We start from the raw sequence: 19,031 nt of genomic DNA, 5'->3' as shown, positions 1-19,031 counted from the left end.
ATTCGTTGATTTATTCAATATTTTTAAAAACAATATTTAAACGAAATATACAACTGCCCTCTCAGACACATCTGAATTAAAACTTTCACTTCTAGAAAAAAAACCCTTGAGGTTGATTTCTCAGCCGCACTTGAAGAATGTGAAATGCTTTATCGAAATTTGTGTTTCCCATTTTGATTATAAATATTTTAAGAGCGGTGTGCACTTACAAATTCTTCTAAATCAATTCTATTATAGTATAACGCTTTTTTAAATGTTTGATTCGCAGGTTTTGTAGATCCGAAATTTCGAAATTAAAACTTTAGTTTTTTATTTCTCGGATCTCAAAAACGTCAGGAACCCCGAAAATAAGCACGTGTTTTTATTAGTTTTCAAAAATAGGTAACCATGAAAAAAACAAGCCTGGCTTAACTTCGGGCTTTGTCATGCGTATCCTATCGCCAAACTAGTTATTTATGTGACTATCTATATTCTCTAGCATAGAGGAAGCCTCGAGTCTGGTTTGAGGGACGAGATGACAGTTAAATTGTCATGATGTTATGTTCGTGTTAGAGTTTGTATTGTGCAGTAGTAGGGGTTCCTTTGATTCGCTCAATTGACTTTTTGTGTTCAAAACATTTCAAATAAACATTATGGGCGGGAAAATGTTAAGAAGTAATCTTCTTCGATGTTAAGTTTAAAAAATATTTCTTTCGTTAGTATTGTTCAAATCTTTAGTTGTAATGACGAAAGCTCTGTAACTTAGTTGTGGACAAATCTTTTATTTAAGCAGCAGAGGAAAGTAGTGAATGATTTTTTATTGGCCTCTCTGCCTCTGTTAATAAAAGTAATGCCACTTATAATGAAAACAGTTTTAAAAAATTCATCAATTATTTTTAAATAAAATCATGACAGTTATGTTAAATACTTATAACAGAGCCTACTTGTCATCAGTTTTTGTGGTAATAGCTAACGATCAAAATGAAAAAAAAACGAAGGTTGTAGCTTTTTGCAATTTTGTTAACTTCTTATTGATATCCCAATATCTTTAGAACAAATTTACTTTAAACCTTGTAAATCTGTATAATTGGTCATGAAGACCTAATTAACGCTATTATACAAAAAAGGATACCACAAAATTAATTCAACTTGCGAACATCTTACATCTCAGAGCAAGCTTCAATTTCGGAGTGCATTCTTTTCCAAAGTTCTTTTGAATGGTGCCGTGAAATAAGACCTATTGAAATAAAAAATGTGCCTTTTTCCACTTAAAAAAAGTCAAACAAGGCTAATTTTCAGCAGTTGATTATATTGCACTTTGACAAAGGCCAAAATATTTTCAGAAATAATACCAACTTATTTTTACGGTGAGGTATGCAAAGTTTTTTGAAAGTGAAAAAAAAGGTGGCTTTATTTCACTTTGTTTGAATGTAACAAGACCAACATATAGAAATTGGCTTTATTAGACTTTACAAAAGTGGGAAAAGGCTAATTCTTGAATTTTAGCCTTATCTCACTTGGTTTTATTTCACGGAACCCTTTTGAATTATTTAAACAAATCAGATGCAAGCCTTTAAAGGCGTAAATGGTATGTTCTTAGCAAACGCTGTTGGTCAGCCTCCTTTATTTAATTTTTGAAATGCTTTGAAGTGCAGGCTTCTTTTTCTAAGATATTTTAGAATATATGTAAAAATGTGTGTAATTAATATTTGATTTAGTTATACATTAATGAGGTAAAAACCGCAAAACAATTAAGCCTATCAGCAAAAAACGGACCTAACAAAATCGTCAGATGAATTTAAATCTTTTTGAAATGGCCATAATATAGAAGAATTAGTTTTCAATTTGTTGACAAAAAAAAAACAGTAGATTTTCAGATTTTTCTGTAACGCCACTGTTGAATAGTAAAAGCTTTATTGTAATGCGGTCATGGGAAACTAGTTAGTTAAGCCAGCCTCAACCATTGCGAATCATATCTAATTTTTATCGAAAATCATCTTCACTCGCCAAAGAATTTACCCATTGTCTGTTGGCAGACGTCAATCATTGGTCACGGGAGGGGATACTACATATTCCAAAATGGTCACGTGCATCTTACTTACATTTTCAAGAATCATGAGCAATTGTGCATTGAACATCGTTATACACAACCCACAAAACATTGAAGCTCTTCCTCCTTTGCAATGTCCAATGTCTGTGTCTGATGTGACCCAGTTCTTCAAATCTTTCTTTTTGATTCGGTGTTTAACTTTAAGACCACAATCAATTATAAAAAATTATGTTGGTACAGTTTTATTGCTATTTAACACAAGAAATACAAATGGACAGACATTTTGCATTCGATTTAATTTACTTTTTATTTGATTATATTGTAGATTTCCTGTTGCAACCATTTCGCAAACCGAAAAGAATCCGGACGGCATTCTCGCCGACACAATTACTTAAATTGGAGCATGCTTTTGAGGGCAATCATTATGTGGTCGGAGCCGAAAGGAAGCAATTGGCACAAGGACTTAGCCTAACAGAGACACAGGTGAGTGTTGTTGGAGATGTGAGTGAGCCTTAATTAGGTTGGACTGTGTTGTGAGATGGGTTAATCGATTTGAGTTACATCTTATTGTTTCTTCGGGGTACACTAAATGCTGCTTCAGCATCAGCTTACAATATAGTTTAATCCAACCACAAGGTGGCTCTGCGGAAGTCCATGTTAAAAGAGGTGCACAAGAAATAATATTGTAAAGGAAATGATATGTGACAGAAAGCCCGCAAACTGTTATGTCTTAGGGTTAACTTTCACTGTCTTTTTTTCTTCAGTTCTTAGCATATGTATGTACATACTTATTTGTCGGGAGACTGGTTGCTAAACGATTTTATGATTTTGAATGTTTCACTTCCAACCGGAAGTTTGAACGAACAAAATTGTAAAGCTAGTGGCTTAAATGTTAAATGATTAATTGTAATATCAAATCCATTTTAGTTCTTAAATTAAAGAGAGGAGTTTTACAATTTTAAACGATTTTATAATCTTACAAAATGGCTAATTTCTTTTCTAATTTTCTTGAATGAAATGACTTCTGAGTTCCTGATTCAAATCAATACTATAATATTCTTCTACAGCTAGGATCTGCACTTCACTTTCACTCAGTGCTGGATTAACCACGTAGCAAGAGTAGCAATTGCTACGGGCCTGCGGAAAATAGGCCTCACATATTCAAACCCACTCATATATATCTGTCTGAGTGTAATTTTTTGAGCAAAGCTTATTAAGATGTGGTGTATTGAATTTGTTTGATGTAAAAAACAACTTTTTCCTACTAAGACAATGCACGTCAGACACTCGGTACTTTCATTCGGTAAACGCACTAGTTTTACAAAAAGTTGCTTGTATAAATGTGTAGTATTTTAGTCGGCCTGATAATCAGCTCTAGAAAAATTCTGACGTATGCAAGCACTCTTACCCGCCACTTAGTGTGGATGTGTAGCAGAGATTTCCTCCACTTGAACTTTTCATAACCATGTCGTAATCCTGATATAAAGGGTGATTTTTTAAAAAACTATAGAAAAGTATAGTAGTGTTCAATTTTAGGCCGGTATCTCACGAACAAATGCTTCAATATAGTCTTGCAGTCAATTGTCTATATATTGTCTTGCAGTCAATTGTTTGTATAGACATAGTCCCACAAAAAATAATATAAATACGTTAAATCGCAGGGTCTAAGCCGCCTATTGACCTGTCCTGAACGTGAAATAAAATGCTTACCGAACTCGCCTCGCGATGGAAGATGGATAATATCCCGCGGTAACGCTCACCATTCACAGTTACGTTACGATTCGCATCATGATTGAAGAAGTACGGTCCAATGATGATGTATGATGGTTAAATTATAGACCATGATAGAAATTCAGCTGTTTAAACCAGTGTTGCCAAAAAGGTAATATCTAAAAAACCACCCTTTAGTAAGATCACATCAAGCATGCTAGATCAAATTATTTGCGAAATTAAGAGATCCAAGTACTATTCAGTGTCATTTGTGTCAGTTGAGAGATTCGTCACGTTCTTGGATATGGAAGGCCATACTGCTGACCAACTCGCCCAAAGTAAGAATGGCATTGATTTTAAAGATTGTCGTGGACAAAGTAACATGAGCGAAAAATATAGCGGCCTGCAAGCACTAATTAAAGAAATAAATAAGCAGAATACATTCCCTGTCTTTCACATTCATTAAATTTAGTTGTTAAGCGCGTTGCTGACTGTTGTACAAAAGTTTAAATTTTTTTCGATTCTATTGAAAATCTTTATATTTTTTCCCGCTTCTATGCATCGTTTAAGTCTTCTTTCGGAAACTCTTACTTCGAAAAATCCGATTTTGAAAAGGTGGTGGGATATTATGCTACGAAGGGGCACTTATGTGGTTTGACAATTATCAATCAAGTTTTGCATGCCATTTCCAATAATGTAGATCAAAATGTAGAGTGTCGTAATCAAGCGTGCGGACTTGTTTCAAAAATGAATAAGTTCACAACGGGAATAATGATAATTACGTAGAATGGAATCCTAGAACGCATACACGCAACTAGTGCGTCTCGGCAATCGTCTGAAATAGACCTTAATACGGGATGCATTGTCCAAACAATGCGATCTAAATTTTCAAATATTGAAGCCAAAGAGCTGACAGGCTGTCATAAATATCAGCAAAAGACTTCAAGATGACGCAATCGGAACACAAAGTACGACGATCTTACCGGTTCTAGGACAATTGACGAATTTGTTGAGAAAGCAACACCTGGAAAACAGTTTGAAATTGAGGTATTTATTGTCTAATTGATAACACACAATCTACCTTACACAAACGCTCTAGAAATTCAATGTTATAAATTCCTAATGGACAATTCATAAAAATCATATTTCCCCAATTTAGATCTTTGCCCATTTATTTATCTCTCATGATCACGAACTGCAGTGGCGATCGCTCGTTCTCGACGTTAAAGCGCATACAGCATGAGTTAAGGATCACTACGAGTCAAGAAAGTCTGAATTCTCGCTTTGATGAATATAGAACATGATTTGCTCAGAGAAATTGATACGAATAGTATTATTTCTAAATTTGCTCATATGCTAGAAAAATTACTTTATAAAAGTTTAAAAAGTAATAAGAAAACGGATAAATATAAAATATAAACATTATTTAAAGTATACTATTGATAAAATATAACATTAACTATGCCTACAAATATAATATTCCTTGTATTAAATATAAACTTTGAAATATGTATTGAAAATAAAAAATTCGTCAGTTTTTGGTTGTAAGTTTCTTTTCTAATTCTAAATTCCCAAAAAATCTCATCTAAGTATTTTTGTACTTGTCAGAGCCTAACAGCGCCTATAGTAATTTCCTTCACTATAAATTAACCACAAAATTGTAACATATAGATAACAAATAATTGTTTTTGAATTATTTTTTTAGCACATTATACTGTCGAAACTATAGTAGGCTCTTTGAAATAATTTGCTACGGGCCCCGCGCTTGCTTAGTCCGGTACTGCTTTCACACATAGTAAAAATCGTCTTAAAATATAAACTGGAGTTTTAGAATTCAATCTTATTCGAAATCAACGACGAAGAGATTTTGCATGTTCTACATTTCGATTTTTGCAACTTTCAAGTGATTTGAATTCGACAAGAGGAAACCGTGAAAATAGTAGTAGTTTTACTTCGCCTTCTTGATTCATGAGAAGTTGCAGCCTCTAATTTGTTTAAGAGGAAACGAAAAAAGCTTCTTAATTGATTTTTTCAGCACACCAAACATCTTCGCCAAAATATACTTTCAAAAACTTTCAAGAAACATTCAAAAAAAAAAATTTTAATTGAAGGGATTACGATAAATATTCGAAGTTATGAATTCGATCAAAAGATAGAACCCTAAAAACAATTTTACTAGTTTTTTTTGTTTGAAATGTCTTTACATTACAAAGAGTGGAAAATATTTAGTATGGTAACATATTCCACATTCGTGTAGTGTGGTTCAAGAATGAATCCCTGTACTTAACAATACATCCAAACTTAAACTCAAGTGTAAACTGATGAGAATTCCTAGAAGAATGTTATTACGGTTGAATTGTTTAAGGGAAGGAATGCAACTGGATACTTCACTAGAGCATGGTTTTTAAAAATAACGATATCGCAATGATAGAAATGAGACCCTGTGGTTTTCAAGAGAAGAAAATGTATCGGTAAGAGAATGATTTCCTATCTTGTTTGGAGCTCCCTTTTTTCAATTAAAAAAAAACGTTATTGGGGCACCAGTCCGAATTTAAGAATTATACTCGAGATTTGGATGAGTTAAAGCTTTGTAAAGAGGGGGTAAAAAACTTATTGCATCGTCGGAGAAAACCTAAACACTAGCAGCATTTTTTGCGATGTCAAATATGATCACTCCGGAACAAGTGGTTTATGATGAACATAACTAGAACTGAAAGCTGTTCAGTCTCCTCAAAGTACCAACCATGGATAGTGGCATTGGGGGATTGTAACGCTTTCAGTAGACACCATTGAGTTTTCAAAGAATTAAATTCTACACTATTTTGACGGATAATTGAATGGACAATTCTGTCAAGATCAGAATTTTATTGTTTAATATTTGCCTGTTTATTTATATTTACTATTGTATCACCTAGGGGCCGGCATTTTACCATTAATGTCATCTAATTACTGGTATTGCATTAATTATATCAATGTGAAATAACAAGTTTTTTAATTATGCAGACAATTTATTTGAAGGAGACAATTCCAAATAGAGCTAACTTGAAGTTTGCTGCCATTTTTTTTGCTTTCAAAACTTCACCCGGGATGTTTATTCCGCCACAGGAATCTCTCGCACACATTGCAAAATAAGTAACCCGCTTTTGATTCTCCTTTGAATCTTAGAGAATTGATTGCATGTCTAACAGTAGTTAACATTAAACCATTTATCACCCTCTTTTAGCTCAATTATTTGACCTCCATCGAAAAAGACATTATAGTTCGAAAGCATGTATTGCATATATACCCTCTGCCTATCCTCGTTTTCGCCAACATTTCGAGTCCTTTTTTCAGTCATGGAAGAATTGGGGTGTTGCTTCAACTACCCTATGAAGTGTATGGCGTTAGTTGCTCAATCTTACAAAACATAACCACCCTATAAATATACTCGTTAAGTTTATTTATTGGTTTTTTATTTGCTGGAAAATATCAACAATTTTCCACCCTTCTTCACCACAAGAAAGGGCGTTAAGCATTCACTTCGAAAGGGTTGAAATTTCTCAAAGTCAGTCGATGGAAATTCCGTGTGGGCGGGTTAATTGAATGATTGTGTGAAAGTAAGCACTTGCAACGTGCCTTTGCAAGAAGTTTACCTTAGCCACCCTATTCTCTATATATCCTCACTTTAGTATGCACTTAATTAAAGCCTTCATTTGATTCTTTATTGTTTTTGTTTTCTTGTTTGTTTCAGGTTAAAGTGTGGTTTCAAAATCGTCGAACTAAGCATAAGCGAATGCAGCAAGAGGGTGAAGGTAAAAGCGAAAACGATGGTGACCAAAAGAACTCACAGAACGACAACACCCAGAGTAGTTTTGAAGAAGAAGACGCCGAGGAGGCTGATGAGGATGAAGATGAAGTCATTGATATGGACGATTGCTCGAGCGATGTTGAGACAGATGAAAAAGACTTCCACCAACAGCAGCAACAGTTTGCTCAACATTTTCAACAGCATCAACAACATCAACAATTTCTGCAGCATTCGTATTTGTTGCATCACCAACAGCAGCAGCAGCAACAACAACAACAACAACATCAACAACAGCAGCAGCAGCAGATGCAACTGCAGGGCCAGCAATAAGAAAAACAGTGGAGTGAATTGGAACGGGGCCAAGGTTTCACGCGTGTCGTTCGGTTTATATAGTTGTAAATGTTTGTGTTCCTTTTGTTTATAAACAAAAACTAAGTAAATTTAAGATAATTAACTGTATGTATGTATGTGTTTTAGTTAGGTTTTATCAATTAAATGCCAAAATAAGTCGATTGCGTTTCATAAAGTAAAATCAAGTTGTATTTTCTTATTAAGGTATAAATTGAGCAAGTGTTCGTATTTCAGAATGGAATGGAAAATCCCAACTTACTTAACTTTAGTTACAGTTGGCACTACAGCCTATTGTGCTCCTAGAAATCAAGTAATAAACTTTCGCCAGCTTACTCGATATCTAGCTTGCTGCCTCCAGTTTAAATACCAAGTTGACATGCGTCGGTATCAACTTGATCACTCCACTGGAGATGAGGCTTGTTTCTGCTGCTTGTTCCCTCAGGCTTGGCGTTGAATACCTTACGGGCTGGAGCTTCTATGTTCATTCGCTTGACATGCCCTACCCATCTTAAGCGTTGAACAGTTTTTACCAGTGGCATGTCGCTGTACAGCTCGTATAGCTCATGATTATATCTTCTCTGCCGGATGTTACTTTGCCTGTCGACACAAACTGCGTCCTTAGGCCAAAGAAACAGCGATTAGAAAGGATAATTCTACGTTTGATCTCCGCACTGATATGCAGAATTAACAGCAGTATCCAAATAAACAAAGTCGTTTACCACCTTGAAGTTATACCTGTCAATTGTCACGTTTTGGCCAAGTCTCCGGTATGAATCGACTCTATTTGACGGCAGTAAATACTTTGTTTTGTCCTTGTTAATTTCAAGACCCATTTTCTTCGCCCCAGACTCGATATTAGAGAAGGCACCCGTCACTGCTCGTTTGGTTCTTCCTATAATGTCGATGCATCTGCATATCCAAGATATTGTGTGGATTTTTGAAAGATTTGTTGCGCACCACTATTTCAAGAACAATAGCAGCTACATGACAGCGCATCGACTTGTCTTCTGTTGGTTTTGAAAGTTTCGGCTTACAAAAAAATGCAACTAATCTTCGTAAAAAAGAAAAACAGTTAACATAAGTGCCAAAAGAATAGCACAAGCTTTAACAAATGGCTAGACAACATTATTTTAGAGTATCAACTTTTAATTGGTTGATAAATATTAAGATTCTTAGACCACTAATTGATCATTATTGACTTCCTTCATTTTCAAGGTTTGTAATTGGCTAAATTAAAATTATTAAACTTTTGATATTTATGAACAACAATCGACAATAAATGCGCAAAGAAAGTAAGTACAAGTTTTTTATGAAAATTATTGAATAATTGAAACTAACGACACAATTTTGACCGAAGTAAGAATGGCCAAAATTCAAGACGGGTCTAAAAACTGCACACTCCGTATCTTTTCAAGCTCGTGCAACAGTGTCTCCTCTTCGTCTCCTGCAATAGTTTATTTTTGTGTGGTTTCTTCTAATGGTTATGTTTCTGAGATATTTGTAAGGTTTCAAATCTTAAAGTAAGCCTGATAATAATGTCCTATTGTTGAGGGTTTAACAATTTACTAGTTGCCAATGTAATAAATAACTATAAAATTTAACTAGTACAGTCTTAATTGCATTTTATAAAAACGAGCATGTCTAAAAAGTGACAGTTCGTAAAAATGAACAGTTCGTAAAAATAGGCGGACCTTTTCATTAGAATTCATTACTGTTGACTGACCCATTACATCCAATGCTCTTATAAGAATAATTGTACAAATGTCATATGAATTTAGTAAATTGCTAAAAGTTAAATTGGCTTTTAAGATTAGTAAATTGATAAAAATTGCTTAAACATTTTACTAAATCGTTTTAAATGTTGCGCTTATGTTTTATAGTTTCAAGCAAATAGGATATGTAACGTCTTGTTTCAAATGTCATCCAAAACAGCTTTTCCGAGTAAAGTTGGCTGTCATTTATACACCAATAAAAATTTGTTGAAATTTCAAAACAAACATTTAAATAAGTCATTTTAAAAGTAATGTTTCTTTCAGTTTTCTATACACCTTATTTCCTCCAGCATTAAATAGCAGCGATTTACTAACGTTATCGCACAAGTACTAAGTTCTTTTTCACAAAATATGAGATCGATACTTGATCACCAAAGTGGACTAGTAATTGTGAGTACTGGCCTTCTGTCAAATCCCTATGAAGTATTATAGCAAGTTACTCAATAGTAACTATAGTGTGGAATAAATTAAAGGATTTTTTGCCCTCTACTTTATTTAGGTGTGAGTATATTTTAATACTTCTCAGGGGATCAATTTGGATGTAGACACTTCTTACTTCTTTTCTTCAATAACTACTTGTGCTTCAGTTCAAAAGGTCTTTGAAAAATCTATGATATAAATGAAGTCAATCAATTGCTTTCAGTCGTACTCAATATAGTTTCTTAGTTTCATGTTGTTCTTGGAACACAAAATATTGATCAGTTCTTATGTTTAAATATATCTGATAAATCATTGCACCTTTGAAAAGTGGAAGTGCTATATTCTTTGGACATATCGCTTTTACCCTATAATTGAAGCCCTCATCACTTTATTGAACGTTCTTATAACCTATTAAATGCTCAAAAGGTGCCATTTCGCCCTCTTTCGTCTACACTCCATTTCGCCAATTTAAACTCAACACATATTATTTGCAACAAATACCAGCTCCACATAACCGCCCGGTCGGTCGCCCTGCATCACTGCCCTGGTGCATACAGTAGAGACTAAAGCACTATCACAACGCTGCTGCATGCCACAGTCACGTCATAAACATTGTTTGGGCGCTCAACTTCCTTACAAGTGTCAGCCACTTATTCAAGTGAAAATTTATTGCAAAGTTCAATTAAGCAATCATCACTTCATGTGTGTGCTTTTAACACTCTTCTCGTTGCAGGAATCTGGTAGTATAATCCTCGTGCATAAAAGCCACTTATGTACCTACCAATATAGGTACTTGTATCCGTTCGCTTCCCTGCCCTGCACTACGCCCAGATAATCCATGAAGGCATAATCGTGAAATTGCAATAATGTGCCTGTAGTAAATTCAACTGTCAGTTGAGGGAATACACTCTGCAGTCTGCAGAATGCTACCACTCGCCCCCGCCCCCCTCAGCCGAAGGGCATTTTCAACGTGATGTGCGGTATGAATAAATCTACAAATTTCCTACTAAATGTTGTTAAGTATTTCGTTTGGCTGCTAGAGACAGAGGGTTTATAGAAGGATACAACAAAAACAGAGGGTAGCAATGCTTCCGGAATTCGTGACTTTGAAATTAATATAATGCCGTGGATGGTATTTGAGGTACCATTAGATCCACGATAATTGGACAGGTATTGTCCTAGATTGGCTGGGTATATAAGTATGGAGCTGAAGTATGCATTTAGTTTAAGTTATACGTTTCCCTTTGAGGGCCTCATTTTCATAATACTCAACTACATTACAATGTATGAAAGTTGAAGAAAGAAAGGAAAATCTTTTATTTTACATTAGTTTGTATCTTTTAATATAAAGTACTAATGTGGGTACCCCTTAATTAAGATTTACAATGCAATCAAGTGCATATAAGGTCACTTCTATACATATATATTATAGCTGAATTCTCATAATAGGTTACAGAAATATGTGTTGTAGTTTCAAAGGGAGTCATATTCACTTTTAAAAACTGACAAACAAATGATGATTCCTCGTGTTGAATGATGATTTTATATTTTCAATTCACTTCGAAACTTATTTTTATTATAATTCCAAAACTAAGCGCTCTTTTCAATATTATCACGCTGTTGTTGACGCTTATATTTTGTTATTGTATAATAGACAAGTATCTACCAGGCTTGTGGAAGAAAACAGTCTGTAGTGAATGCAATCCTTTGTGAACGCAATCTTTTGTGAATGCAATCTTTAGTGAGTGTAATCTTTTGAGAATCCTTGATGTGTTCAATTTAAGTTTGCATTCTATGAATTCATTCCAATCATTTTGAATCAAAAAATATTGCAACAACCCGATTGAATTGAAATCAGCGATGCTTCATATTTAATTGAAGTAGTTGCATTCTTTTGCAAAACTATTGCTTGAATTTGACACTTGTTATGAATTTAAGAATATACAAAGTTTCAAAAAATGTCCATAAATTGATTGTATTAGAATGATTGTAGGAAACAAACATTACAATTTTTTTGATGTCAAATGATTAATGATAGCAAATTCCAGTTTCAAACTGAATTCAATGAATGCACCCAATAACTTCAATTTAATTATAGCTTTAAATATTTCATTCATAACAGATTGCACTCTATTGAAAGTTAACTGCCTAAAGTCATCAAGCTTCATAATTGCGATTCAAAATACAATTTTTATTTATACATTTAACCAAACCATTGCAATGACATTGGAAAGGTAGACGGACAAAAATAGCAACATCTGTGTCTACTAGTACATTAAGTAGCTTCTTAAATTTCTCTCCTCTCGTCGAAGTTACATAGCCCAAATATAGACCCATCAGGTATAATATAGATTTCCTGAAAAGATCGTGAGCATTTCTAAGCCATATAATCGAATGCAAACTATAAATTCTCATACAATACCCGAACGAAGTCTTCGAATCCGTGCTGCAAATCGAAGCTAACAAGGGGCAGATAAATTACACGAGGTGATAAGTGGCTTCGGCATTCCAGCAAACTTGAGGTAATTTCTTTGCTCAATTTGTGCCCTCTTCCTAGTGTATCCCTCCCCCCTCTCCGCGCATCAAGTCCACCTGAGGAGGTATTGTAATAATCATAGCTCCTGATATTGTGCCCGCCTGAATAAAAATGTTTCCCTCGACGAAATTTCAAATAATGAACGATGATTAACGTCTCTCCTCACCAGGGCGACCTCAGTCCAAGTTTCAGAGTGCCAACTGCCAGCAAGCCAAACATAAAGACTTTTAGTTTTATTATTGTCTGGTTAGGACCCCGTGTTCTGATATTCTTCTTGTCTTTCCTCAATATAACGTAGCGTCGTCGGTCGGTCGGTTGGTGGTTGTGGCAGACGATAGCTGGCCCAGGTTGGTCTTCAGCTTGGGATAACCTCCTCGATCAATGGCGATAATCTAAATTGGCTGTTTGTATTCCGTTCCATGATGTGTGTCCGGTTGGATTTGCTATGGCAAAGTTATTAAATTCAATGTGTCTGGATCCTTACCCCGCTTAACTCCCCCAAGCCCTGATATATCGAACTTCAATATCAACATAATGTACGGTGTTGTCGTTTGCAGATGAAAAATTAAGTTTTAGCCTGTTTTGAAAGAGCTTTTCATTACTTCCCGAGGATAGGAAATTAATCTGAGGGCAATTTGTCTGCACCATCTCCGTCGTCATCGTCTTGCGATATGTACATATCGAAGCACAGTATATTGTATATACAATGTGGACTTCTCCTTCTGTTGCACGTCAGAGCTCACGTTTTTCCGCACATTAATTGAGAACGTATTGAAGTAATTTTTAGAAATTATGTACAATATCGTTTTTTTCTTGTGGTCGATTGCAAGAGAATAAATTTGTGATGAATTGACGCTATTAATTTATCGAGCAATAAGCTTAAGTGCTTCATTAAGTGGTCAGGTTTCGGTGTGTATGTAAACATATAAATATTATGGAGGAAACAAGAAGTCAACAGTGAGTCTTGCAGAAGAGAAATAGCATTAGGATAGTTTTATGTAGAAATACATGAAAACGTTAAACAAGTTAGACTTTAGCTCGCATTCTAAATTGAATTTAAACTAACTTAAGTGCTACATTCACACACGTGTCAGTACAACCAACCATATAAACTTCAAAACTTTAAAAAAATGTACTCTTTCTTGACAAGTATTACTCTTGAAGGATTTTTTAATTCTTCGAAAAAACAACCTATATGCAACCAAAACTAATTAATTGTAATACGGCAGACAGAAAGCCAGATCTCTGGCGTGACTTCCCTCTAACTTTTACGGCCAAGAATCTGATTTCTCAATTTTTCCAATCACTTATTTTTAACTTCCAATAGGATTTTTTAATTAAAAAATGTTTACATTTCTCGACGTTTCAAGGTCCCTAGAGTCGAAATAAAAGATGTGTACGTACGTCCTTACGTTCGTACGTTTGCGTCAATTGCTCAAGAACCAGTGGAGATATTTACTTCAAATGAATTTTGTTATACAGATAATAATGCAGAGAGCTGCAGAGAGGACTCTTAAACAAATTTTGTGGATGTTTTTTTACTATAGCAATTTAAAAAAAATGTGAAAATTTTGGTTAACCCTAAATATCACACGAACTCTAGAGACTTGAATTAAATTTTGTATTAAATATTGTAACGTGATTCCAAACAAATATATTTTTGGAATAAAATCCAATTAACGGTTTTTTTTAAATTAAAAAAACTACAACAAATATTTGTCACCTCGAAAACAATATAATTTTTGTGCAACGAAAATTAACGTTTTTAACATCTGGTAAAATTTTGAAAAAAATCGAATTGATAGTTTTTATTATAAAAAAATAAAAACCTAAAAAATATTTCTCAAAGTTGGCAAAAATTGATTTTCGACTCAAACATCTTTTCAAAAATTGGTTTTCTACTCAAATATCATTTTAAAATTTTTAGATTATGGCTTTAAGCTAATTATGTGTTCTAAGAAATATTTTTTTCAAAATTCGGTACAATTTTGAGAATAATCGAATTGACTGTTTTCCTACAAAAAATAAAAAACTCAAAAAAAACAATATTAAAACTTGGTAAAAATTAACTTTCTACTCAATAATCTTTTCAAAAATTAAAAATATTGCCTTCATTATTTTGTCGATTTTTTGTATAATCTAAAAATCTAGTCAACAAAAATAGATTTTAAAATCAAAATATTTCATTATCATGCAAAATATTGTTGGTAATTTTTAAAGATTTTAAGAATAATTCAACACAAAAACCTACACACTTTTAAGCAAGACGAATCGATAGACGGGATGGGAAGTTATCAGTGTGGGTAGCATTCCCAGTCTCTTTTTTTTTAATTTTATTTCATTCTGTTTCTTAAAAATAAGTTAGAGTAAAAAGTTTTAGATTATGCTGAAGATTTGGTTTTACTGGTGTCGGAATAGTTCATCACCGTGACAAGCGAAATCAGCTGGGACTAGGCGTTATTTAGAGCTAAACCGAATTGATGCACTTTGAGACCAAAACTGAAATACCTGCCTTCACACCAACCCGACTGAACGAAATCAAATCCCGCCTTTATTCTTCGAAATATCTAGAAGTCATTTTAGATCCCAAACTAAATTGTAGAGTAAAAATCAAAAAACGGATTAAGCAGGCCTTCCTTGGCTTTTACGCCTGAAGAAAAACATTTGGTAAAAAGTGGGCCTTCAATCGAAGATGATTTTGTTTGCCTACAAAATTTTGTCCTTAGTGTGGTGCCTTCGCTTAACAAAAAAGATACATACTATTGGTTTACCAGACCCTATATTAGAATTTCAAAACTAAAGAACTAATTACTGACGGGTCAAAGATATAGTGTGGAGTTGGGTTAAGAATCTTCTCTGATTCCTTAAATGTCTTTAAGTCTTTTTGGCTGCCTGATAGTGCCAGTGCAGCAAACCGTTTAGTTCAAGTAGTGCTGGACAGGTTCAAATCTGATATTCACAAAATAAACGCTGGTGTGCCCCAGGCGCCGTTTTGTCTCCGACGCTCTTCCTTATTTTTAAAAATGATCCTTTGTCTGAAACTTCTAACCCACTAAATTGTTTGCTGATGATAGTACCCTTAGCTTTTCATGTTCGTTTTTAGATTATTATCCTTGTCCTTCGGATATGGAACTTCAACGGCAGCGTATGATAAGCTCATTAAATTCTGATCTCGACAGCATTGTACAATGGGGAATCAAAACCCGTTTAGAATTTAATGCTTCAAAAACTCAATGCTCTCTTTTGTTGTTAAAGCGTAACCCACCCCCGATGCCGATATCCATGAGCGGCACTTACATCGAGGAAACTAATCAACTTTCAGTACTCGGTATGAATATCACACATCACCTCTTATTGAATGATCACATATTCGATATTGCCAAAAATGCTGCTAGGTGCTTAGGATTTCTCCGACGGTGCAAGAAATTTGTCACCTTTTCTGATCAGGCTGTAAATTACAAAGCCTTCATTCGTCCAAAATTTGAATATAACTCGAATATTTAGGCAGGTGCCCCTAAAACTAGTTTAAGTACAGGTTAGGATCCAAAAAAGATCTTTGAAAATGATAGTTGATATAACTATAACAGAAACAATTACGTCACTTAAACGCAATGTTTCATGCCTTTCGTTGTTCTACCGATATTTTTATAAACAGTGTTCTATCGAATTAGCCAGTTGCATTCCCAAAACAAATCAGCCGTAATACTCATACTTAAAGGAATGTACATCAGTTTAACCTTGAGCTTGATTTCGGACGTACTGTCAAGTATAGGGATTCTTTTTTAACCATACATCGAGAATGTGGAATGCTTTACCCATCTCTTCAAAATTTTAAGACCAATGTGCATCGGTAGCTCCTCTTTAATCCTTCCCTATTTTCCTAAAGCTTGCACTGTGTTTAAACTTTAAACACGTTAAGGGTATTAACAACCCTTTGGGTGCCCGTTTATTATAAAAAAAAAAGAAAACTAAATTACTGGCAATCCGATAAGCGTGCAAAATACTCAATTCAAACTCAAACTCAAACCACCATCAGCTATCTGCACTGACAATCAGACGGCTGTTATGGCTATCAATTCGGCCACAACATCCTCTATACTTTCCGACTATGTAGGGATAAACTATCCAGCCTCAACATCAACCCCCGTATCCTCTTATTTAGGTTCCAAGTTCCAGGTCATAGTGGCTTTCATGGAAATAAATGGGCTGATGAGTTGGCCTGGGAGAGATCGGCCCTTCATAGCACACTTGTGGAAAGGGTAAATGTTCCTCTTGAAGCTATGAAGGGCAAAATTAAAGATATCGACTACCTATAAAAAGAACCGTTCTTTTGATCTTTTATGCAGACCCATGCATAATATGGCGAAGGTCACTGCAAAATGTACCAGACATTGGCTGATTGGAAAGAATGGAACAAAGCTGGGTATCCCTCACAATATCCACTGCCGTAGCTATTGAGACCAACATGAAAGACAAACTGTGATTTACTTTCTTTGTACCTGTCCTGCTCTGGTCGGTTCCACATGTTAAGCTTCGAAAGGTGATTAATTAAAGATCTTGATGATCTTCCCGAGATGAAAATCAAAGACCTGATTTAATTTTTGAATGCGACGAAATGGTTCTAGGATCAATTTCACCTGAAATCGCTATGGAACTATGGAATTAAGTATGAATCAATGCAAAGAATGTGTCTTCTTCGATGTCAAAAAGGTTGAATTTTATTTAAAATAACATAGCATACAAAATTCTATGTAAACAGTTTTATGATTTTCAAAGGTTCCAGTTAAATGGAGCTTATCAAAATCGATTGATGAGCTCAGGGTTGTGTGATCTACTTCAAAAGCCCTTCGATAAGTCAAGTTTAATAATCGTGATGTATCAATGTTAACAGTTTTTGTTTATTTTTAATACGGTTGATAAAAAGTTGGATGGAGATAAAATAACATAAAATAAAATATGGTTGGTGCCGTGAAATGAGGCCAAATATGAAAAATAGACTTTTTGTAAAGTGTCATGTTGCAGGCGAAAGCCGTACAAATAAGTTCGTCTTGTTTCTCAAAATAATTTGACCTAATTCCACTTTGTCAAAGTGCAATATGATGAAGTGCTATAAATTTAAATCTTCTTAAAATCTAAAACTTACCCATCTTTTTCATTTTCTTGAATATTAAAGACAAGCATCTTTCTTATAAAGTTGGAAATTTTACCGCTAAGTTGTCCATGTCAAAAATTTCCATTGACTTACAAAAATCGTCAAACAAAATTCGATTGGTTTTTGTAGAATCCATTTCTTTTATCACAAGCTGAACAATTTTTATCATAGTATGTATATCTGTGTAATCCGAACACAGTCTATGAACAACGTCCAGAAGATCTTCCTTCGATATGCTGCCATCCTTATTGATGTCGTACATTGAAAAAAGTACTATTAAAAGTAATATCAATTAATTTCATTCGTATTTATAATATGGTCATAATTTCTGGAAAACAATTACATTTTAACTTTCTGGTCTTCATAGCAGCTCTTTCTTCCTTCGATGCTTTAAAATCAAGAGGTCGAAAAGTGTGCAAGAACTTTGCAAATTCCACAAAAGTGATATCATATTTATTTCCAAACATTTCAGTTAAAATAAGCGAATGTAATGCGTATGAAGGAAAATTAAAATCTCTCTTCACAAGGAATCCAGTTCGTCTTTGGGGTGCACCCAGGGCACAGAAACGAGTATAGAGGTATTCTATTTCCCCAAGAGTAACTGAAAAAGTTTAAATCGATGTTCTTTGTAAAAATTTCATTTAAAACAGAAAACGTTTAAAATAATTTACATTTGGTGGAATTTGTAATAGCGATTAAATCATCCTTAGGAACTGCGACAGAACTTGATGATTTGTTTCCCATTTTTAATTTTTAAATAAACAAATAATTTGCCGGCAATAAAATTAAATTAAAGGCCAACTTTGATACTATTTATTTTATTTTAAAGTAAAGTGTAGATTTGCTGTGGAGCAGACTCAAATTCCAAATAACAAACAAGCTTCCATGGTTTTACTTCTTCACTAAACAATCCAAATTCAGAGGCTATTCAAGCTTATGAGTTAGAAAATAAGTCTATAAACTTTTATATTTTAAGATGCTTCTTAAACTAAATGTGAAAAGAGATCACATTTATATTAGAATATATATTGTGCCCATAATATCTTAAAATAAATATAGAAAACCCAAGAAAATTAAAAAATAATTAACAAACAAAATGTATCCTCTGAGAGGAGACCCCCAAACAGAACATTCAGAAGAAAAGGCTAACCTCGAAGCTCGTTATTTTCTCCACAAACTACTATTTAACATCAGTAAACTGATTTTAATCTTGCGAGAATATAGCTTTAAACCCATATAATCTGTGTAGGACAATAAAAACTGCGGGCACGTCC

The 19,031-nt window shown here is 34.2% G+C and overlaps 2 protein-coding genes across 2 annotated transcripts in view; one reads left to right on the top strand and one right to left on the bottom strand.

Annotated features, from left to right (window-relative positions):
• The window catches only part of LOC129941435 (homeotic protein empty spiracles), a 34,009-nt gene extending 25,957 nt beyond the window's left edge, over positions 1-8,052 (top strand). Inside the window, exons 2-3 of the mRNA XM_056050061.1 lie at positions 2,355-2,512; positions 7,470-8,052. Coding sequence (XP_055906036.1) covers positions 2,355-2,512; positions 7,470-7,856 — 545 coding nt within the window. The 3' untranslated portion in view covers positions 7,857-8,052. The remainder of the gene's footprint in view (positions 1-2,354; positions 2,513-7,469) is intronic.
• Positions 1,070-18,552, bottom strand: LOC129941436 (calcineurin subunit B type 1). Its single transcript, XM_056050062.1, has 4 exons — positions 18,429-18,552; positions 18,101-18,358; positions 17,749-18,030; positions 1,070-1,216 (listed from the first exon to the last, which is right to left on the bottom strand). Exons 1-3 carry the CDS (start codon positions 18,499-18,501, stop codon positions 17,792-17,794), a joined length of 570 nt encoding a protein of 189 aa, XP_055906037.1. The 5' UTR covers positions 18,502-18,552; the 3' UTR covers positions 1,070-1,216; positions 17,749-17,791.
• Positions 18,553-19,031: the final 479 nt, after the last annotated feature.

The sequence above is a fragment of the Eupeodes corollae genome, chromosome 1, assembly GCF_945859685.1.
Source record: "Eupeodes corollae chromosome 1, idEupCoro1.1, whole genome shotgun sequence".
Classification (NCBI taxonomy): domain Eukaryota; kingdom Metazoa; phylum Arthropoda; class Insecta; order Diptera; family Syrphidae; genus Eupeodes; species Eupeodes corollae.
The sequence above is the reverse complement of the archived record's forward strand: the minus strand, read 5'-3'. Positions and strand labels throughout refer to the sequence as shown.